The 23,611-nt window shown below is 31.2% G+C and overlaps 3 protein-coding genes, 1 non-coding gene and 1 pseudogene across 5 annotated transcripts in view; 3 read left to right on the plus strand and 2 right to left on the minus strand.

Annotated features, from left to right (window-relative positions):
- The window catches only part of LOC125860573 (inositol hexakisphosphate and diphosphoinositol-pentakisphosphate kinase VIP1-like), a 470,733-nt gene that overhangs the window by 200,114 nt on the left and 247,008 nt on the right, over positions 1-23,611 (minus strand). The window lies entirely within an intron of this gene.
- On the plus strand, positions 4,976-8,526 carry LOC125857614 (uncharacterized; annotated as a pseudogene).
- LOC125857615 (uncharacterized) lies at positions 9,104-9,818 on the plus strand. The gene is made up of 3 exons (XM_049537223.1): positions 9,104-9,176; positions 9,288-9,516; positions 9,593-9,818. Exons 1-3 carry the CDS (start codon positions 9,104-9,106, stop codon positions 9,816-9,818), a joined length of 528 nt encoding a protein of 175 aa, XP_049393180.1.
- The window catches only part of LOC125860598 (uncharacterized), a 1,020,336-nt gene continuing 1,011,645 nt past the window's right edge, over positions 14,921-23,611 (minus strand). Inside the window, exons 2-3 of one of the 2 annotated variants that reach the window (XM_049540597.1) lie at positions 16,021-16,459; positions 14,921-15,270 (exon numbers count right to left, since the gene is read on the minus strand). In XM_049540597.1, coding sequence (XP_049396554.1) covers positions 16,057-16,443 — 387 coding nt within the window. In that variant the 5' untranslated portion in view covers positions 16,444-16,459 and the 3' untranslated portion in view covers positions 14,921-15,270; positions 16,021-16,056. Of the gene's footprint in view, positions 15,271-16,020; positions 16,517-23,611 lie in introns of those variants that run through there. The other variant, XM_049540596.1, reaches the window with a different exon arrangement.
- On the plus strand, positions 18,659-18,732 carry TRNAW-CCA (transfer RNA tryptophan (anticodon CCA)). Its single transcript has one exon. It is a non-coding gene; the product is annotated as a tRNA-Trp (tRNA).

Below are 23,611 nucleotides of genomic sequence, written 5' to 3' on the forward strand. Positions count from 1 at the left end.
TCATAAGTTGCCACACAATAATTTTTTAGCACGTTCCACCTCGGGTTTAGCCCTACTAGGATGTATAGGGGCAATCGGAGTGGGAGCGGGAAAGGGAATGAGAGCGGAACTAGTAGTCGTATCCCGTATGTGGCTCTATTTCATCATCATTATCATCATTAATATTATCATATTCTGCTTCTTCATCTAATTGTTCATTAAAATTACCAAACCTTGTTTCTAAAGATTTATGATCAAATTGAGTATTACTATCAATATGAAAAACAATTTCACCGACACGCGTAAAATCTTCTGTATTTATTCTTATTTGAGCTACTTATCTAGTTTTAGATTCAGAAGAACTATCAATTTTATTTTTTTCAGATAAATACATTAGTGACCTTACCAATAAATGTTTGTTTACCTTTGCCAACATTTTTTTTATCAGAATCCATATTAAAATATTAAAAGTAAATAAATTAAATATAATACGAAAATTAAATACAAAAAAACAAATAACTAAATAAGTAAAGATGTACTACCATCCACTTGATAGCAAGGATATATGTATACTATCATCCACTTGGTAGCTAGGATACGAGTGTACTATCATCTATTCGATAGCTAGGAAATACATATACTACCACCCACTTGATAGCTAGGAGCCTAGGACAAATATGAATGCATATTAGGCCTTGGCCCAACTGAATGTAACCTTGTGGCATATATATATATACACTTTAAAAGCATGAACTCCTAACCTGAATGTTAAATTACAATAATATCCTTAACTTAGGTTGTGACTTTTTCGATGAGTGGTGACTTTTTCGATAAGTTGTGACTTTTTTCGAAGGGTTGTGACTTTTTTCGAAGGGTTGTGACTTTTCCAAAGAGTTGTGACTTATTTTTAATAAGTTGTGACTTTTCCAAAAAATTGTGTGACTTTTTCAATAAGTTGTGACTATTCCAAAGGGTTGTGACTTCTCGAAAAGGTCATGACCTTTCAGATAAGACACAAAAAATATTTGTTCATACTACCATTTGTTGACTATAAATAGAGGGGCTTCCTCTCATTTTTCAACAACAATTTTTTTAATATTCTACTCTTCTTCTTGCATTTTAAAATTTTTGTGTGATTTATTGTCGTTCATGAGTGAGTTCGAAGTTTAGCGGAATATGAGCTACCACTATTCTGATGAAGCAAGTCGTTCTTTCCTAAGAGGGTATATTCCCTAACCTCGAGTACTTGAGGAAAATAATTTTGATGATATAATAATTATTTTTTGCTTAATATATACATTGGTATGTAATGTTTCAATATATGAAGTTAACATGTTGTAGTCTAAATTCATTTGTTTTTGTCAACAATTTCTCTTGATATGTAGATATATGCTTCTGAATATCTTTTCTAAAATTTAGAGAATTGTCACAATTTGTTTTTGATGGTCAAGACAAAAAAATGATTTTATTTATCAGTGATTTACACTCTCATGAAGTTTTCTTCAAAATAGTTATTACTATATAAACATTGTCCTTTTGTTTTTACTTATTTACTATTTCTTAATATTTCAGTATTTTAAACAAAGAAAAGTTTATATGACTTGTAATAACGCCAGTTGAAGTTTGTAATAGTTTAATTTTTATTATTTATTTAATAGTTAATTTTATGAGATAAATATCTTCATTAATACAAATATATATTTATATTTGGGTAGGTATTTGTATCTAAATAAAAGTATTATATATGGCACAAATGTATTATCAAGTTAACAAGATCTTCTAACTTCAAAATATATTATTTCAAAATGTTCCGAGTTTTATTTTTTTTAAAACTCGCAACAAATGTGAAATATGTGAATATATAAAATGTAGTTGTTCTCTTCACATGTTCATGTGACATCTAAACAATTTAACGTGAAATACACATGCAAAGCACATCTGGTTAGATGACAAGAAAAATACAAAGCGAATATTGTCTATAAGGTAATATTAATGAAATAAGACTAATTACATAATAGAACCTCATCAAATTGAAATAAATATATACATTATTGCATTTAATTAATAAATTTTTCATTGACCATCTTAATAGGTTTGCGTGAATAAGAGATATATATGACGATTCACGTTGAACATTCACAAAAGAATATGCAATATTATTTTTTGCTAAGCTTATTATTCAAATCGTGCTTAAATAAGCAATACTATTTACTATAACATATATTTTCAAAAAAGTAGTATATATATATAAGTGGGAAGGTTCTGTCTTCAAAGTTGAATTACAGTTTTGCCCTTGTTGTTAATTAAATATTTTAAAAACCTAATTAAAATATTATTACTTAATATTTTAATTATTTTTTAGATTATGAGTTATTTATTACTTATTAGCATGAAAATTAAATAATTATTAATTATATTGTATAATGAATTAGCCAAAAGAAGTAAAGTAACTTGTATATGCTTTCCTTGGCATTAGATTTACGTGATTCAACTTCCTAGCAGTGCATGTATGGTGAAGAACCCAATTACAAATTAAATGCAAGTGCATGTATGGTGAAGAACCCAAGAGTTATTTGTATGACTTTTTTTTCAGCAAGACTTTTGAATTTCTATATAACATTAAGATATATTCCCTAACTTATAAATACACTTGTGTGCTTCATGAGATGGTACTTTCGTATAAAATTTGTCATGAAATAGTCTTAATTATTTTTTAAATTTTACTTGTTTCGTTAAGATAATGAACCATGGCAATGCTCATGATATGAACGAATTGTCATCAGATTCATTATCAAGGTGTGAAGAATAATGAAGAACTCCATGACTCTAATTGTTGCTATATATATACCTCAACAACTTGACGGTAAGAGATTATTTAAAATTAGTCACATATCATTATTGTATCTCTTGATTGTTTAATTTCGATATTACTTCTCTTTTGCTTCTTGTATCATTTGATATTTGTCTTGTAGTCATTAACTATTGTCATTTTTCAAGGTTGAAGAGATGTTGAATGAAAGAAAATCTACAGATGCACACATATATTATGTTTTGTTTGTAGATTCTATTATATATTTATTCTTTTATATTTAATCAATTTTATTAGCTTTTTAGATTTAATTTTTTGTTGTTGTTTGTTTTATCCTTTTCATCCAAGTCCCCAATATATATTGCATGGAATACTACTATACCCGTCATAATGATTATTCTTAGAGTCGAAAAGCCAAAAAACTCTAATGTTATTTTTTCTTTATGATGGTTACGAACTTTGTGGTGACTAGGTGAACAAAAGATGCACACTATAATATTTGAAGAAACCTTACCCCTAGAACAAGAACCAGGTTCTTGTATATTTGCCTATGACAGAACACTTTAACAGTCACACAATACTTTTTGTTAAAAACTTCCTCACTCAAGGAAGGAAAAACCTTGTTTTATTATTTAACAACTATGTCACGATTACAACTCAATAATCAATAACCTCAAAAAACTCTCGACTAACTATAGTCGACTAACTCTACTCTCCAAGAGGCCAAACCCACCTCTTGTTACAAACCTCTCAATAACTCAACTCTACAAGAAGCCAAACCCACTTCTTGTACAAAAGATCTATGACAATGATTCTAACTATGAATCAAAAACACTTTTCTCACAAAAGAAATTCTAACTATAGAACTTCTTGAATTCTATACCTAAGAACTCTCAATATAGTAGGCTTTTGCGTATTTTCTCACTCTTTCTTCCTCTTGTTTCTTGATTCTGCAAAAGACAATTTGTCTCGTCTGCTTTGACATCCTTTTATAGAGTTGGAAGATTGGTGTCTGATGTGTACAAGGAAACGAAATAAAGTTGTGTACGAAAAGGATTTATTTTGTCCTTTTATTACAAATCCTGTTAGTACACAACTTCCTCTTTTATTTGTTCCCTTCTTTAGCTCTTGTTTCTTATTTTAAAATTTTCCTTCTTTGACTCTTCTTTTTGAACTCCTTTTGAAATCGGATTGCATATCAAAATGTGTCTATCATCAAAACTTCATAAATCATCAATATTTTTACATCGTATCATTTTATTCTGATATTATTCTATAACTTCGAAAGAAAATTCTCTTGCAATCTATGAATTACCTTTAATGTACCATATTTTATGTTATTCTTTAGAAATACAATAATAACTTAAATTTATGAATAAATGTGATTGCATGTTTAGAGCTACAAGCCTTAAAGGAAAAAAGTATATTCAAGGTTGTAATATGTATCTATCTAGCTATACTATTAGATAAATAGAATGTCTTAAACTAAAGTAATGAAAAACTAAATAAATCCTATCAAATTGAATGCCCACGTAAAGTTTAAAGACATTATATTTTTACTCTTCAATCAAATTCCTTCTTTTGGAATGTATGCTCCAAATTGTGATGGCATTTTTCACAAAAGCTAATGATGATAAAAAAAAATGTATGACACCCCCAAAAAGAAAATTAAGAAGACAATTGAACAACTTCAACAATGGACTTTTGGAACATAAAATATCTTCCTTCATTGAAACATATTGTTTAATAATACTCATGTAATTTTTAAAAATTAAATATTCACTGATATGGGGTATCTTCAAAGTTGGATTACGATTTTGCCCCCTTAGTATATCACAATTATATTTAGGAAAAATTACTTATACACACAATTTTATTTACCTTATTCTCAATTTTTCCCCACTTTTTTTAAATATTTCATAAATCCCTTTTATTACTCCTTTACACTCATCTCCCGGATACAAAACTGCACATCTCCTAACCCACGTCTATCTCCCCAATTTTTCACTCCTCAAATCACGCCATATCTCTCTCCCATGATCTTATCAGTTTAATTTTGAATTTAAATTTCAAGATATTTCTCTCTCCAGTCAAACAATTTCTCACTCCTTTTAGGTATTGTTTCAATTTCATTACTTTTGCTAATAATTGTTAGGTTTTTTTGTTGATTCAAAATCCTGATACATTATGGATGATGCTCCCTCTTTCAATATAGGTATTACCCAGATAATGTCATCTAACAATAATCGTGTGTTTGACCATGAAGACGCAGGTTGGGCTGAGAATAGATCGAAGAAATTGCATAATCCCCTTATAATGGCCAAAGTGAGTATTGAGAAAGTCAGGAAGGATGTGCCTTCTTCTTCAAAATCAAAGGTTGAAAACCCCCTAAAAAAGGGGTAGAAAAGTATCATCTCCAATTTCCCATCCTAATCTACCCAAGGTAATGAGTTCTGATCTATTTTCCTCTTTTTTTGTTGTTCAATCTTAGATTTAATTGTTAGTTTCAATTCATGATACATTACTGATAGCTTTATGCAATTTAAGTTTTTCTACAATAATTTTCAGTAAGTTTCAATGTATTCATCATTATTGAACTTAAATATATATCAGTACTAACATATCATATACATGCATACAAAAATATATAGTTTAGTTGTTCTCAAACTTTTTGTTTAACTGATACAAAATTTTGTCAGTTGTTCTTCTCAATGTATCAACTTGTAAATATAGTTGTAACAGGCTTAATTATGTATAACTCTCAATTAATGACATACACTATGTTGTAAAATACTTATTCAAGTATCAATCCTGACTTATAATCTATAATACATTAGTAAGGTATAGTGTGTATTAGACACAAATGTTAATTTTGTGTATCAGATACAAATATAACATTTGTGTATTAGATACAAATATAATACTCTTCGTAAGTTGAGTTGTCCATTATTCAGCATGTATCATGTTTATAATTTTTTATGGCTTTAATTGTTGTTCATTTGTTTCATTATAGTCTGTGAAATACAAGATAAAACAAATTCCTGCACACTCCTTGAGGTTTGGTTCAACATACAACATGGATTTTGCAGAAGAGTTGAAGTTGTCTATAGGAATTGATGGTGTTGAGAAATTTAAGAATATAATTTTCGGTCCATATCTCAACATTTCTAATTGCAATTACCAATGGCAAATAACAAAGTGTCTATTACTACTTGAGCTAGAGCAGGATAATATAGATGAGCTCCATATTCGCCATGCTAGCGAGAATATTTTGCATTTCACTATCAAAGAATTTGCCATCATTACCGGCCTGAAATGCACAGGAAATGTTAATGAATTTAAATATCCTGATTCCACTCACAGTAGATTGATTCAAAGATATTTTCCTGATTCACAAAACGTTGTAAACAAGGGTCCTTTAGTTCAAAGATTTCGGATGGGTCAATGGGAGAATAGTCAAGATGCTCTTGAAATGGCAATCCTATATTTCATTCACACTTTTGTCTTTTCCCAGCTTGGTGATGCAAATACCTATCCACCATTTCTATATGGTTGAAGATGGAAGGTATCAACAGTTTCCATGGAGACAGATTGCATTCTCAAAATTGATAAAATCACTAAGACAAGAGTTCACCAAAGAAAAGAAGATGTACCGATTAGCCGGCATTCCATATGTCCTGAATGTTTGGATATATGAATGTGCCTCGGCAGTCGGTGATGAAATTATTATCAAAGTGAGCAGTTTTATATCTAGAATATGCAACTGGCGTGTTCTGGGAGTCAAGCCAAAATTTGGCATGTTTATGTCTAGCATCTTCTCCCAGGTATAATATATGCTTTGACAGTGTATAATGAACAATTTTCATGTCATATTAATGTATCATTTTTGTTATTATTGTTACATAATCTTGTTTATTATGTTGGTTTGGATACGCAATCCAGAATTCTTGCAATGATATACATCCAACATCCAAGGAAATGGCATCACTTGATTTGCCTGGTAATGTTGATGCTTCTCATAATGAACATCAAAATTCAGCTGCCAAGTCCAAGCTTGTTCAACCACAAGAACTTTTCAGATTTGAGGATTTTTCTACTAATCCTGCGGATCAGTTTTTAAGGAGATCAAGACGCGCTTCAACTACATCATCTACACCCCCTCCAAAGAGGAGAAAGAATGCTCATCCCATTAAACCAGATGTTATTGATGTTAATCAACTTGAACAATCGGCTGTGCAATCAAACAAAAATAGTCCAATTCCAATTTCAGGTGTTAATGTACCCGATGTTCATGTTCCTTCACTAGATCCTAAAGAACCTACTGACAGATCAGGGATTAAACAGGTTAAGAAATACCTGAAGAAATATGTAAGTGATTGTTTTATTTTGTTTTGACAGTTATTACATATTGACAGTTATTACATATTCATTTATATTGTATATATATTTTTAGATTGACAAGAAATTTCAGCATTTAGAGGATTTAATCAAATTAAATCACAAGCAGTTGATGAATGTTGTTCGGAATCCACACAAGCAAGAAGAAGAGGTAGTGTATTATTTCTAAAATAATACACTGTTAAAACGAATTTATTTGTTTCATATGTAACCTTTTTTCTTCGTGTAGAATATTTCTGGCACATCTACAAGTCTTACCATGCCAGAGTTCAATCAAGAAGATCACGTTGTTCGTCCACCTACCACTAAGCAGCTGTTTGATAAACGGAGTTCACCTATTGCGATGGATGTGCCCGACAATGATCGATTTGAGGTAGATATTATTGAGGATCAAGAACAAAATCTTATCCCTGAACCAAAGATTGTAGAAGTAAGTTTTTAACAATCCTGATTAAATATGCAGTCAAATATTATTCATTGAAATATTAACGATACATTAACTAATTACTCATATTTTTCAACTTGAAAACATAGGATGTTGATACATGTAAGGAAAAAGAAGGTAGGAAGGATGTATCAGATCTTCCACACATAACAGAAGTCCATGATGAAGAAAATGTACATCAGCAAGATAATGTAAGTTCAATTTTGTATATGTATGATACATTAGTTTGTCAATGTATCATTTTAACATACATCATCTTTTTTGGGAAGATGTACCAGTTAGAGGCTCCAAAACATTTCATCAAGTAATGTTGGATGAACATGATGCTGATAAAGTGAAGGATAATGTCATAAAATCTGATAAATCGGTAAATCTTACAATTAGTTACCACGTAAATTAATAATACCATTTTACAATTTTGTATTCATTTATCTAATCTATATTATAATTGTATCAATTAATATAGGGTTCGATAAATTCGGATTCAGTATCAGCTGGTACTCAAGAAGCAGTAGATACACTTTATGGCATTCATGCTCCTATGGATGCTCAACCACTGGAAGTTGTCATTCCCCAACAACTTACTGACACACATGATTTGAGATCGGGCAACCTGTTACCCATGGATACAAACGTAAATGAAATAGTGGTGCATGAAGTGTCAAAGACGTCTATTCAAAGATTGAGACTACCATCAAAGATCTTTCAATCACCATACGTGACTATATTTAGGTCTAGCGACAAAGGCAAAGAGAAAGTTGATTCAGAGTTACACATTCGTTCAAATCACCCATTTCAAGATTGTGGTATTATTTTCCAACCTCCATCTGCTTTACTTGATCAGTACCATCAGTGGTTATCAAAGGGACTTCTTAAAACACATGAAAAGAAGTAAGTTATATATCAATATATCCAAATACTGTTAGATCATTATTTGTTTGAATCTGCATTGAGTTTTAATAATTATATAGGAAACCAAAGGAGGACAAATACAAATGCAATTCAGCTTCTTTTGGATTTGAGCATATGGACTTCGTTGTTGCATTTTCAATTAATAAAAATTGGTTCTATGTCATGTCGCAGCCAAAGAAATGTTGGACTGATGATGTATAATAGTAAATTCAAGAATAAAGATCTATCAAGATGTATCTTATACATCTTTAAAAATGTATCTGATACATCTGTATGTATCTGATACATCTTTAAAGATGTATCTGATATAAAATTATGTTTACACCTAGACATAGCATATATGATACATCACAACATACATTTTATTTATTTTCACTAAATAATTTATTTTGCAGCACATCGCTGTAGTCTTTTACTACCTTAGGAAGAAATCAAAATTGCGAAGCCTGGATCAATACAGATACACCACAGTTAACTGTTTATTCAAAACATACATCAATAACACACATGAGAGGTATTATTGCAGTCTTGCCGATGACAACCTTAGTACACAGGAACACATGGTGCGTGGGTCTGTTGTATCTGGATTCGAGCGGTTGATGAACATTATTAATGGTTTTGAGATTCCTGTTGGTTTACTGTGGCACTCATGTGATGATGTTTACATTTCGGTGAATTGTGATGGACAATTTCATTGGGTATTGGCTGTTGTTGTTTTGAAAAAGAGGCTAATACGTGTCTAAGACTCAGCATCTGGATCAAGGAGAAAATTTTATTCGAGAGACATTAAAAAATTATCTCTAATGTTGCCTACTTACCTCCAGGACAGTGGATTTTTTGATCATTTCGAGAGAACTGATTGGTCATCTCTTGATGCTTATAAGGACAAGGAAACTGGAAGTCTATTGGAACCAAAACACCCTTTTCTTGTTGAATATGTACAAGACATTATTCAACAAGGAAGCGACACACTGTAAGTTTTAAAACATCTTGTTTTAAAGTTTATGTTCAATTTATTTTTGTATAATGTATCTTTTGCATTTTTGTAGGGATTGTGGTTTGTTTGAGGCCGCCTTTGCTGAATTCCTTAGCGATGAAATTCCAATCCAATCCAATAATCTCCGTTCTGATTATCTCCGGTCAAGATACGCAGCATTGCTATGGAATTACGGCAGTGAAAAGGCTGAAGCTGGATACGTTAGTGATAATGACGATCCATCAAAGTCTAGGGGTCATTTCACACCACCAAACCATGATGCGTTGGTTAACCAATAGTAGTTTTTGTGCATCAATGGATACACAATGTTTTGTTTGTTTTTACTGCTTTCAAGATCTATTAACTTAAGTGTTGAAAGGTTTCTCTTAAAACTTGTTTTGTTTGACTTTTTAATATCAATATATTTTGTTCATTTAATCTCGAAATGTATATTTGTCTAAATTTATAAATTCTAATAATCAAACATTATTATTAAATCATCATCAATATAAAATGCACATAAATTTGAGCAAACTTTTTTTCCTAACAACATCAATTCAATTTACTGTATCAAAAACATTTAAAAGAACAACACACTAACAGTATATTACGTTTATAATCTAAAACTTATTGAATTGAAAATTATAAATCTTAAACATCAATGTATTCTAAAAAAAATCTATTAAAAAGTTGTAATCAATAAATAAGTTAGCTAAGATTTACAATTTCTAACACAATATTTTGATAATGTATATACAACAATAGTTATAATCAATATGATACATGATTTAATAATATATTTGATACATGCTTTCTTATTTATTGTGACAAATACATTGTTGAGAATTTATGTATCATATGATTTCTCTGATACAATAGCTTATTTAAGCTAGATAGGCTATTTATGATTTAATGAATATGATACATTAGATATTATGTAAATGATACAGTACGCATAATATATTTTACACATAATGTATATGATACAAATGCACCTAAATATTTGTATATTGGAGATAACATTTACACACAAATCATAACAATTTATTGAATTGAACAACAAAAGTAATAAACAAACGTACCAAAATAACATCCAACACACAAATCATAACAAATTCTTAAATGGATCCGCAAAACTCATAAATATTGAATCAAAATAACCAAAAATAAACAGTAACATTTATTCATGATAAATATAAAACTGATAATCCATTAAGTCAAAAATTATTCAACAAAAACATAAATGTCTTATAAAAATAACGATTTCACTTAAAGTACAAGTTCTTTTGTTGTGACCTTCTTGACCACAGCGTCCACAACAGTTTATCTTTACTATTATCTTTTCATCTGCATTTTTTTTCTTCTTTTCCTTGGTCGTCCAGCCAATCTTTTATATCTAGGTGGCCACACAGTTTCATCTACAACATTGCTAGGAACCGACCAATCTTCCTTATCTGGCATTGGAACCATTGGAACCTCATATGTTTTTGCTAATGTATCAGGCTTGTAGTAATCAGAGCAATAAGGATGCATATCAGTGACATTCTTGTCCTTTAAAACAGCAATTGCATGTGCGCAAGGTATCTCATCTAGTTGAAATCTGCCACAAGTACATTCTTTCCNTTACAGTATCAATGATCAGTACCGGTGAATGGGATAGGATGGAAAAAGGAACTCCATCCATTATTAAAAAAAAAAACTCTACCATATCCCTCTATTGTGTATGAAGTTTATGGTTTCCGTTGGTGTAAATCCAATCACCTGAATTTAAGATGATAAGAAATTCTCCATTGGTAACAAATGGTTATCCATTAAGCGGAGGAAATCTTATTTAAACGGACTAAGAGGGTCAGCTACCCAGCAAACTTTCATAATTAAATACCGTTACTGTATAGGTAGATCTGATTGTGAAAGACCTATTACTGGATAATTCATGGGTAGAGCCAAAGCGTGTGAACTATACAAGTTCCCAATAACATCAATTAGTTGATTAAATAGTAAATTAAAGTATAAAGTAAAGGCTCCGGTGTATAGAGAAGACCTCACCGTTTAAGAAGTAACCATAGAAACGAAGGAACCCACTATTTCTTTTTTTATTTCTTTTATTTACTATATTTTTGATACCTAGGAAAATACAATTTCTTAGTTCTGTCTTATTTCGCAGTGAAATACCTAAAAAAAAAATCGTGGTCGGGAAGGTTAGAGTAGCCAAAGCCATTGGAATTTTGATTTTATACATTGGAAAAATTCGTTTTGTTATTAATAGACTAGGAAGGGGGAAAAGAATAACTGAAAGAAAGGCAATCAATTAGTTATTCGTCAAAGTTTCATTTATTCAATGACCAGAATTAAACGGGGATATATAGCTCGGAGACGTAGAACAAAAATTCGTTTATTTGCATCAAGCTTTCGAGGGGCTCATTCAAGGCTTACTAGAACTATTACTCAACAGAAAATAAGAGCTTTAGTTTCGGCTCATCGGGATAGGGATAGGAAAAAGAGAGATTTTCGTCGTTTGTGGATCACTAGGATAAACGCAGTAATTCGCGAAAGGGGAGTATCCTATAGTTATAGTAGATTAATACACGATCTGTACAAGAGACAGTTGCTTCTTAACCGTAAAATACTTGCACAAATAGCTATATCAAATAGGAATTGTCTTTATATGATTTCGAACGAAATCATAAAGGAAGTAGATTGGAAAGAATCCACCAGAATAATTTAAATGGAGTTACCCGGAGAATGAACTCCGGGAAGGTAGAGTAGAAATTAGTATGAGAAAATATACTAAAGTAGTCAAAATGAATGAACACGTTCAATTCAATAAAAACAGATTTCTTTTTTTCCGATTCATTTTTTCTTACGACACGATACTCAAATCTAGATTCACTCAAATCTAGATTCACTCAAATCTAGATTCTTGTAATTATGATTCAAGTGAAGAAAAAGTAAGCCTATTTATTTCGGGCTTTAAAACCAGTAGTTCTAGCGGTCGACTCGGTTCTTTCAAATTGTTTCTCATTATTGAGAAAAGGTAACAAAGATAAAATACGAGCTTGTTTTATAGCAAGAGTAATTAATCGTTGTTGTTTCAAGGTCAATCTATTCACACGTCTTGATAATATTTTTCCTTGTTCACTAATAAATCGACTAATTAAACTCATGTTTCTATAATCAATTCGATCCCCCGATTGAATCGGGGGCAAACGCCTACGAAAAGATCGCTTGAATTTAAGAAAAGGTCGCTTGGATTTATCCATGGTTTGTTTGTTTAATTTATTCCTTATCCCTAAAATCCTATTTCTTCATTCTAATTCATTTTAAATCCACTCAAAATAGGATTTTTCAAAAATAGGATTTGTTTATTTTCTATTTAAATATGTTATATATATAATGTCATTTTTTCCCCTTCCTTGAAAGGGTAAGACACAGGTACTTGGTTCGCTCTATTTCTTTATCTCCCCATGAATCGTATGTTTGTAACAATAGGGGCAGAATTTTTTCAATTCAAATCGATTAGGCGTATTGTGCCGGTTCTTTTGAGTAATATATCTGGAAATACCTCTTGATACCTTATCAACACTGTTTCGGACACAACTAGTACATTCCAAAATCACCGTTACTCGGACATCTTTCCCTTTGGCCATGAACCTCCTTTGGATTTTTGATTTACTCAACTCTTCTATTTTCGATTCAAAACGAAGAAAGGATAAAATAGAAATTACTAACTTGAAATCCAATTCTAAAAGTCAAAGATTAAAATCACGAAAATAAAGTAATAGTAAAGCAAAGTCATAGTAAAATACAACGATTTTTCTAAAGTATATTTCAAATTGAAGTAATCATTTAAGTATCTTGTATAATACTCTTGCCCTAGACCCCCATTTTCTATTCTACCCCCATTCCTCTATGATTAATATTCAGTTAATTCGAACTTGAGCCCGAATGTTGAATCGACTTTTTTTATTCTTTCTCTTTCCTCCCTTATTCTAAAAAGGGAAAAAAGAGAAAAGAGGGGGAGAGGGATTCATCACCAATATTTGATTGGATCTCTAATTTTCTTCATTCCTTCCCATGACAATAACTAGAATTAAAAAAAGGGGAATGTCAACGCATCCGGGAAAAAACGATTAATCTCTATCAATAGACCTGCTAAAGCCCCGAACCATAGCGTACTTAGTACTGGTGCCACAGAGAGATATGTTTTTAGATCTCGCATTGAAAAACCTCCTTCTTTTGTATTATTTGTTGGAATAGATAATACATATATGATCAGATGCATATGTAGTTAAGGGCTGCTTAGAGTTGGACACAGAATTCCTAATTCAAATTGAATTGTACAATGATTCGGAAAATAAGATTTTCCTTTTCTTAAAACAGAAAAAAAATACATCCCCTTCTTTCTTACCGAGAATTTCCGAAAAAGACTAATTTATTGTTACGACAGGTTCTGTATTTATATATTTTGTATATAATTATATATAAGTATTTTCTACATAATCTATAAGAGAAGTCTTTTCCCTTTACTATTATACTAGATAATTTTTGCCCGTGCGCGCACGGGCCCAATTGTTACCTTATTATTAGGTGTTTTATTCATAGATTAGTCTTGTACTATTTATTAAGCTAGCTCATTATTAATACTTTCACAAGTTTTTGTCATTTAAAATTGCATCAGGTTGTTATAACAACTTTGAGTAATATCAACCATACTCCATGACTCAAGCGTGTTAAGAATAAATAATATAACGTAATTGATTTTGAAACGAACTCAATCATTATGATAAAATACTATCATAATGTTTTTCACACGCATTTTTATTTATTCCAAGGACTAATTCATAATTCTAACTGGTTAATTAGACGACTGTGTAGTCAAACATTTTGTATTTCCAATTTGTTGTATAATGAATGGAACTTTCTTACTTTCCAAATTTAGTGTAAGTTACACATGAATAACACAAACATATGTGGATTATTTTTGAAGAACTTGCAACTTCGCATATATTAATAATGTGTGTGTATGCACGACAGAGCAATCATCAATGTGTGTCGGTGTACTACGGGTAATGTATGTGTATGTATATTAACAATTTAAAATCATGTTATTATTAATCAATAAACAAGTTTCAACACTGACACAAGGTTGTATAAAATACAAAAATAGATAAATATTAGGTCCGTGCACGCACGGGCAACCACCATCTACAATCGAAGGAAGAGGTGTACAAATGAATGCAGGTCATGAAGTATATGTTTGAGTATTTCCTCTTCCATTAACAAATACATTGAATATTGAGTTGCAATATATTGAATTAAATTAGAAGGTTTCCAAATTATGCCCTATATATAGACAGATATAACTTGAGTATTTCATTTGTTGGCTGAGGAATTAAAAATGCTTAGAGCAAACCATGGGGAAACAATTGAACAGACTCTTGCTATTGTCATATCTAATAAGAGTACATAAGCCTCCAACTAATTTCCATGGCAGATGGCATTGGTGCTACAAACTGGAGGACATCTGAGTTTGAGCTATGATCCTAGTGTTTTTTCGCTTTTCGACTGTGAAGCTCAATAAAATTGGGTATATTTGGGAGAACAAGCTCCCTACAATGCAGATGTAATAAAGGGACCTTAGATAAGACACACATCTACTCTTGGTATGTTCTATTTGCGATGGACAAACCAACCATACTTGTAGTCACCCACAATTGGAGTTCCAAGGGCTTAAACACAATGAACTCGAAGCTGCAAAGTAATAGAAAACAAAATCATTTTTCCCTATTCCCTTCCCTTGCCAACAACTAACTACCAGAAATAAAAATATGGCCTTCACAGTTACAGTTGAGTTGGGCATTCAACACAAAATAGGCACACACAAAATCTCCAGTAGTAAAGCAGCATCTTCCGCATACCTACGTTATAAATTACAATAATAATATGCAATATTTAACGAAGATCAAGTAATCTATATGCACGCATATACTTCACATCAATTTATTTGACAAAAACACAAAATTTTAGAAGTATCTATTGAGAACAATAAGGAGGACCATCCGACCATGTATGGTCAATTCAAACTTGCAAGTAAGTAATCAGAGTACAAGACTTCCAAAACTCTGCATAACTAATGAGTTAAATTGACCATTATAGTACAATGCATAGAGAATTGTCTTTGGAGGGGTTAAAAGTAATAAATGACTCAGCATTTATTTCCTAGATATTTCCAGTGTGAAACACAAATATTAAAAATCTAACAGAGTGAGCTCAATTCACAAAGCAAATTGTGAAGTACTCAAATTACCTTTCATCGACAATGTTCTCTTTCAATCAATAACATCTATCTAATATACAAAATTTATGGCAATGTGTCAGTATATTGGACTCAGTAGGGAAGTTATAGGATCTGGAAAAAAAAATCATGATAATATTTTAAGAGCCAACTACATATTGAGTACAACTAAATTACTGATATGAGATACAATTCATTATTTGTACCTTGTAGGCGTGCGATAAGAGGATCAGCGCACTGTTCTAGTGGAAGTTAGGGCAACAACTGTCATTTTCATTGTCATCCAAAATAAGTTTCACTCCATTGCTCTTAAGGCCGTTAACTATAGCCCAAACTTTTATACGATTTTTGAAACCTTTCTTCTCAACCTCTTTATTTACATTGACATGGATCCCGTTTCCTTGCCCCTGATCAAGACCCTCCACTTTGAGACGCATTGCCAACACTTCTCCTACAATCGCTGCAGCCTTTGCATTGCAAGTTCTACCGCACTCAAGTGACTGTTTCACTGAATGTTCAACAGTAGATGATGTTGCTACTATACATCCGTTGTTTCTGTCTACCACATTTGCAGTGATGTACTTCAATGATATGAACAATCTCAACACATACCTCTTCAGCAACGTCATATTTCAAAAATCCAATCTGTTGGGGAGGAAATTCTGTTAGCGAGAGCATACATTTAGCATCTCTAGCAAACAGGTAAAACGCCATTTTTTCCTTGAAAAAATATAAATCAAGTTCAATCTTTTGCGAAAATCAGAGAATACTCGAGAGGTCTTCACCCTAGTTTAGTCAGCAGTTAATAAGCATGAGGAAAATTATCAGAAATGAAAGAGAAACTTCCAGAAGTGTAGGAACACGAAATTAGCAGTTTAGTATCGAAGTCACAACAACACGGGTAAAAGGCTGTTACAAAGAACTTTAAATTAGCAGTTTAGTATCGATAATTATAAAAGATTTTAAGAATTAAAAGCTAAAGAATATTTGGTATTACTTTAAGCAGATGCTTGATTAGTGTAAAAAATTAATGTTTATCTTCACTGAAGAGAGACCCTTGAATCTCACATATACTCTGTTGATCTTCCGGGTAAACTTACACAGACGCAAAAAAAAAAGGCATAGTCTTGAACCATTTAAAATGACTCTTGTTTTGCTATTTTTCCTTTTCAATTTTTCTTTTTCAGTCCTCTCACTTCGTTCGAGCTCGAAGAATGTATGTATGAGCCGCAAACCCCTCATCCCCATTGCGTAAATGGTAGTTAATTCCCATGTCACTTCTCATTTTAGCTTGTCAATCTTTTGTATAAAGTTTCACATAAGTTGCTAGCCGTAGGATAAAAATCTACTTTAATAATCCAAGACTTATGGTGGAAAAAGTGGTTAACTATCTCGGAAAAATCCATAGCCAACTCCTCCTCCCCTGTTTCAACTCAGTGACATTTTACAACAGATTATCAGATAATTAAAAAAATTAAGAAACTACATTAGTAAACTGAAATCGAAAGAGGCTGCTTCTTTGGAGATTTTTTACAAACATCTATAGAGCAAAAGCTGAGAAATATTCAAAAGCAACATGCTTGTTTTCCCTTAATTTTACCGAGAGTATAACAAAAATTACGAATCTAAAAAATAACCTCTAATTTCTTTTCCCCTAAATCACACAAAACTCCAAAAAATCAATTTGCAAATAAGTAAAACTGAAACCCTATGATTTCGTTTTTCTCACATAGAAAATCAACAAAATTGAAGGACGATAAATATACTTTTCTCTTTAAACGCAGAAAGTATAACTTGACATTCAACTCGAAAAAATTACAAGTGAACAGAACTTCAACCCAAACAATCAAACCAAAAAGCACACCAATCTTTAAGTAGAGCACACAATCAGAAAGTGAAAGAGATACATATCGAGAAACAGAAAAGCAGAGTTGAGAAGATGTGATGATAACAACGTAAAGTGTTCTACCCGTGCATAGCAGCCTACAAAAATCTCTAGAACCATAGAATCATAAACACATAAAACTTGAACATAGAAATTATTATTAACTGATAGATTAGATGAAACCAGAGAAAATTATCACAATATATATAAACCAACCCATATATTTAAAACTAAATTAAAAAATATATCTGATGAAAAATTAAAACCAAAAGACAATTGAGGTGAAAGCATGCGAAGAACTAAGAAATTGAAGCCAAAAATTGAAAAGAGACGCATCAAATTACCTGAAATTGAAGTTGCACTCAAAGAATATGGTTGTGCAGGGCAGAAACTTTTTTATCTTCCTCTTGATCAGTGAATAGATGAGAACACTGAGATGGAGCGGGTGGAAGCAGGCATGAATGCAGTAAAGCTATGACTACATTACCACGTGGAGTAAAAATGGCAGCAAGGATATGATTGAAATGACGAAAATGCCCTTGACAAATTAAAAAATGACACATGTTGATACCATTCTGCTACCCATGCTTCTAATATAGTAGAAAATGTTAAATGAGACCAAAAAGACAAAATGAGCAGAAATTTGTATATATCAATGGAGGAAATAGTCATGTGGAAAATAAGACAGGAATTCTCTACAATTACACTGTGGAACAATTGAAGGAATGTGGTGCAGCTTGGTAGCGCGTTTGTTTTGGGTACAAAATGTCATGGGTTCAAATCCTATCATCCCTACCTATTACTTCTCCCTTGAGCAGTAATGAGGGATCACTTGAGATCGCTTCAAATTGGACATAATCTTCGATTTTTATCATGCTATTCTAGTATATGCATACAAAATGTATTGGGGTTATGAAAAGAATCCTTTTGTTTACAATCTTATCTATTCTGATAAGAAAGCGCTCTTAGTTCAGTTCGGTAGAATGTGGGTCTCCAAAATCCGATGTCGTAGGTTCAAATCCTACAGAGCGTGATTTTTTTATTCTTAGATCGAATTAGAATAAAATAGATCCATTTAGTAACTTTCACAACAATCGAAATTTGATCTCATGTGCCTGTGAATTAAAGAAAGGAGGAGGTCAATAAAAAATAAATGTTAATTAATCAAAGGTTCAACTGATCACCACGCCTAAATTGTAAATATGCAGTTACGAATAATCCAGCCAAAGTAATAGGAATTAGACCTAACACGATTCCAAATAGAAAAACTTCAATCATTTATTTTTGTTTGAAAGTAGAAAAAAGAAGAAGGTAATATCGGTACCTAAATATTAATCCGAATTGACATGAATCTCAATGACAATGAACAAGAATTGACAATTGGTAACGTAAGTAAATATAGAATACACGTAATCCCATAGAAGGATTTCCTTTTATGAATTGTTCATTTTAAATATTCAATTTAAATAAGTCGTATCTTGCTCAGACCAATAAATAGAGCTGAGGTTATAGTTAAAGCCGCTAATAGAAAACCAAAACAATTAGTTATAGTAAGCATGAAGGGGCTAAATTAAATGAAATATTTTCTTTTTATACATATGTTTAAAAAGCACTTACCTAAGTTTCAAATTTTGCAAAAGAAAATAGGAGGGTAGAAAAAAATCTCAATTTCAATTGAAAGAATAAGTTGAATGAAAAGTTTTTGATTCAGCTATTATTATAGGCAGACAACACTAACAAAGATAAAGTGCCAGACATATAAAAGAAATTGATTCATCATCTATAACATCTATCCATCCCACAATTCCAATCAACCGATTCAATGAGTAACTCTTGGATAAACTATTAAACTAATAAGAGTTGTGTCGTCTAACTTCATTCAAAAATGAAACTTGCATTTTTATAGAATCAAAATAGAAATGATTTTCTAATTTGATCATTTCTTAGATTCTGGTGAATTGTATTGAATCCATTTTCGATTTTAAAGCGAACAATTACCTTATAAAACTTTTTCTTTTGACTTTAATTTAAGTTTAACTCATTAGATTCAGTAATATATTAATTTACATAATATCTTGAATGAGGGAGAAGAAAAAGTTATCACACAACCGCTTTAAAAACTCTTTTTTTTGTCCAACTAGATTCTAAAACTAGTAATTTCTATTTCTTTTAAAAAAAGACTTCAACAACAAAATGGCTTCCACAACTCCGAAAAGAGAATTTCTATATCTCGCATCTACTTAAATTGTGGGAATATGAGAATATTTTTCATTGAATTGAAAAAAAAATCTATTGAATGGAAGATGATTTTACATCAACAAGTAAAGGAAAACAAAATGATTTAATACTTACTTTTGATACTAATTCAAATTGCGTTGCTGTGTTAGAGGAAGGATAGCTATACTGATTCGGTATACTCTAAAGACCTCCTCGATACAATATTGACGATCTCACAGAGATGAAATTTCAATTAATTGTCATTTACTATCTCATCTTTTACGGAATCGGTCTACTTTGACTGTACAAAAATATGTGAAGCTCAGCATGTCTGGAAGCATATGGGAACGTTCGTTTGCTGAAATTATTACCAGTATTCGATACTGGATCATTCATAGCATTACTATACCTTCCATATTCATTACGGGTTGGTTATTTGCCAGCACAAGTTTAGCTTACGATGTGTTTGGAAGCCCGCGGTCAAACGAGTATTTTACAGAGAGCCGACAAGGAATTCCATTAATAATTGGTCGTTTTGATCCTTTGGAACAACTCGATGAATTTAGTAGATCGTTTTAGGAGGCCCTAATGACTATAGATCGAACCTATCCAATTTTTACAGTACGATGGTTAGCTGTTCACAACCTAGTTGTACCTATCATCTTTTTTTTGGGATCAATATTAGCAATGCAATTCATCCAACATAAACTTAATCTGAATTATAGAGCTACGACACAATCAAATTCGAACGAACAAAATGTTGAATTGAATCGTACCAGTCTCTACTGGGGGTTATTACTCATTTTTGTACTTGCTGTTTTATTTTCCAATTATTTCTTCAATTAAGAAAATGAAAGAGAATAAATAAGATTCACTTAGCTCATTCGAAATGATCTCATAATTTAATTATCCATGATTGTTTATGTCTCTAGCGTGACCACTTGATGAAATCTGAAGGGAAGTGGGGTAAATGACCGATACTACTGGAAGGATTCCTCTTTGGATAATAGGTACTGTAGCTGGTATTCTTGTAATCGATTTAATAGGTATTTTCTTTTATGGTTCATATTTCGGATTGGGTTCATCCCTGTAGTAATCGACTGAATTGAGTTGTCAACATGAAAGCGTAAGAACTTAACGGGATTCCCTTCTTTGTTTGTTTGATTCGAAGGGGAAGGGCCTGTTGAGTTCTTAAGAATCATAATATTTTTTTTGTCTAAATGATAAAATGGGTTTCTTTTTCTTTTCAAAAACTCCATTTTTCTCATTTTTTTGAGCATGTTTTTGAAAAATTCACTTCATTGAGTTAGTCAGACCACCTCTTCTTTTTATATGATAGTATCTATCGGTACTTTCCAGTACTTTCAAAGTTGGAAGAAAGAAGGAATCACTCAATTTCTTGGCTGCTATCATATATTAGATAGCGTGCAAATCCTTTTTATACTAATCTAATGTAGAACCTTACTCTCTATATTATATTACTCTATTTATTTTTTATTGTTTTCGTATTTCATGAAACTGCAGTTGTTAGATTGGTACCTGCGTAATTAACTTCTGAAATGAGAAGGATAGGGGCATAGTGGCTAGGAATAGAATGTTTGTTGTTGGAAGTACACAGTCTTGGGATGTCCAGGCTGAGTTGTTTTTTTTTTCAAGTGTTTTGTATTGCATTTTGGTAAGTAAAATTCTTTATTTACCAAAAAAAATAATAATTTAACTTCTAACAATAATGTTTAATTACATTTCAAAAAATAATTAATTTGTAATGACTTAATAAAGCCTATTCAAATTCTTGATGTTACTTCTATCTTCTCTTACGTTAGAACAATTGTATATGTATTTTTTCAATTTTCAATAATTATTAAAAAAGTAATGTTGGTTCGTTTTCCCTATTCATGAATACATAGATTAAAGTCACCTTCTTAATGAGACATTTTTATCCATATCTAAACACTACCTTTTTATAATATCTACCAAACAATACATTTACCTTTTAATAAATAAATCAATAAATTGGGAAAATATTAACATGAAGTTCATGAATCTATCGAGCCATTAGTGGACAATTATATGAGCTTATCCCATTATTTTACATTTACTGCTTCTTTTAATTTTTATCGGTTAAAAAGCTTTTAATGTAATTTATTAAGTTTTATATAATACGCATAACACTTCTGGATAAAGCATAAGATGCAGTTCCAATTGATTCACACAATAGTTCGGGTAAGTATATTGTTATTCAAATTATTTCATATAATTGAAAAATAGATTCTTTAACTTGTCTGATGTACACATACTAATATAAAGGTTAAAGTCTATCATGCCAACTACAGATTTGAGACAACAATACAATGAAGCAATAGTTTCAATATTTTGTCAAGAATGCATTTTGTGGTAGTTTACCCCAGGTGATGTTGATTAGTAAAGTTATTGTGTCTTTATGCTATTAAGCTTTAATTTGGGTTACACTTGAATGTGGTGAATTACTATAGATAATTTTTGTTATATATGAAATGATATATTGTAGATGAACTTGTATTTTAGAGGTTTAATTCAAACTTTGAAGTTCTTTGTCTAATGTGATGTTGCATTGCATGAAACACGTTGATCTTAATAGCATGTCATGTTACATTTGCTATTATATATACACATTTTAACTAATTATTTCTATTAAATTCGAATATGAAAGGACTGAGGTTTAATTCAGACAAAAGACAACATATCCCTTTCAAAGTTCATATAACTCATCACACATTTGTAATAATATTATTTTAATAAACTATTATTTAGCCTGGTGTTCGAAAATTGGTATATATATATATATATAGCTCAACTCAATTGACTTGGTAATCCTTCGCTTCCATTAAAATTGCATCATTGGCATAGCATCTACGAATAAACTCAATGATGATTAGAAACGGGGACTCATCAATCCTCGGTATATTTTCTTAATTAACTTAACTCTTTTTACTTGACAAAATTGAAGACTCGCCCGGCTTCTCATACTTAATTAATTAATATTACTTCCTCTGTTTAAAAAAGAATAACCTAGTTTGACTTGAAACGGAATTTAAGAAAAGAAAGAAGACTTTTTAATCATGTGGTTCTAAATTAAAGTTATGTCAAATGTACCAAAATGTCTTTTAATCTTGTAGCCTAAAATATGTCACGTGAAAAATTAAAGTTAAACTGTTGCCAAAAAAAGAAATGAGTCATTATTTTTCAAACGGACTAAAAATGAAACTAGACCATTGTTTTTTGAAATAGAGGGAGTACGTCTTTATCCACTTTATTTGGAAACTCAGCATTTATGAATGAGGACTTAACATCTTACTCGGTTGAGGGCCATACTAAACTCTTCAACAATCATGAACGAAGTATTTACCTAGGACATTCTTTTAATTAAGTTCATTTAAAATCATATGAATTCGATGGGAAAGGGATTCATGTCGAAAAAGATAAAGGAATAACAATTATATATGTTAAGCTAGCTCATTGAGGCTATATGGAACTTCACTCACGCACCTGGTTCAACTACAAGTGGATAGATGCTCTTACAATATTAAAGGAGAAAATCCAAAATTTGTCGTTAAACGACAAGCTTGCTACTATACTTAGATAGTGAAGAATCGAAGGTAATTAAGGGTCCTTACGTCCTTGTGGTATTCAAGCCCATAACTTTGTCTCAACATTCC

Source organism: Solanum stenotomum, chromosome 3 (genome assembly GCF_019186545.1).
Source record: "Solanum stenotomum isolate F172 chromosome 3, ASM1918654v1, whole genome shotgun sequence".
NCBI lineage: Eukaryota > Viridiplantae > Streptophyta > Magnoliopsida > Solanales > Solanaceae > Solanum > Solanum stenotomum.

What these genes read in the sequence shown, in the direction of transcription:
- LOC125857615 (XM_049537223.1), top strand. Translation starts at nt 9,104, where the DNA reads ATGGTGCGTGGGTCTGTTGTATCTGGATTCGAGCGGTTGATGAACATT. An exon ending in TGGTTTTGAGATTCCTGTTG is followed by an intron (nt 9,177 to 9,287) that starts GTTTACTGTGGC and finishes TACGTGTCTAAG; the next exon opens with ACTCAGCATCTGGATCAAGG. An exon ending in CAACAAGGAAGCGACACACT is followed by an intron (nt 9,517 to 9,592) that starts GTAAGTTTTAAA and finishes GCATTTTTGTAG; the next exon opens with GGATTGTGGTTTGTTTGAGG.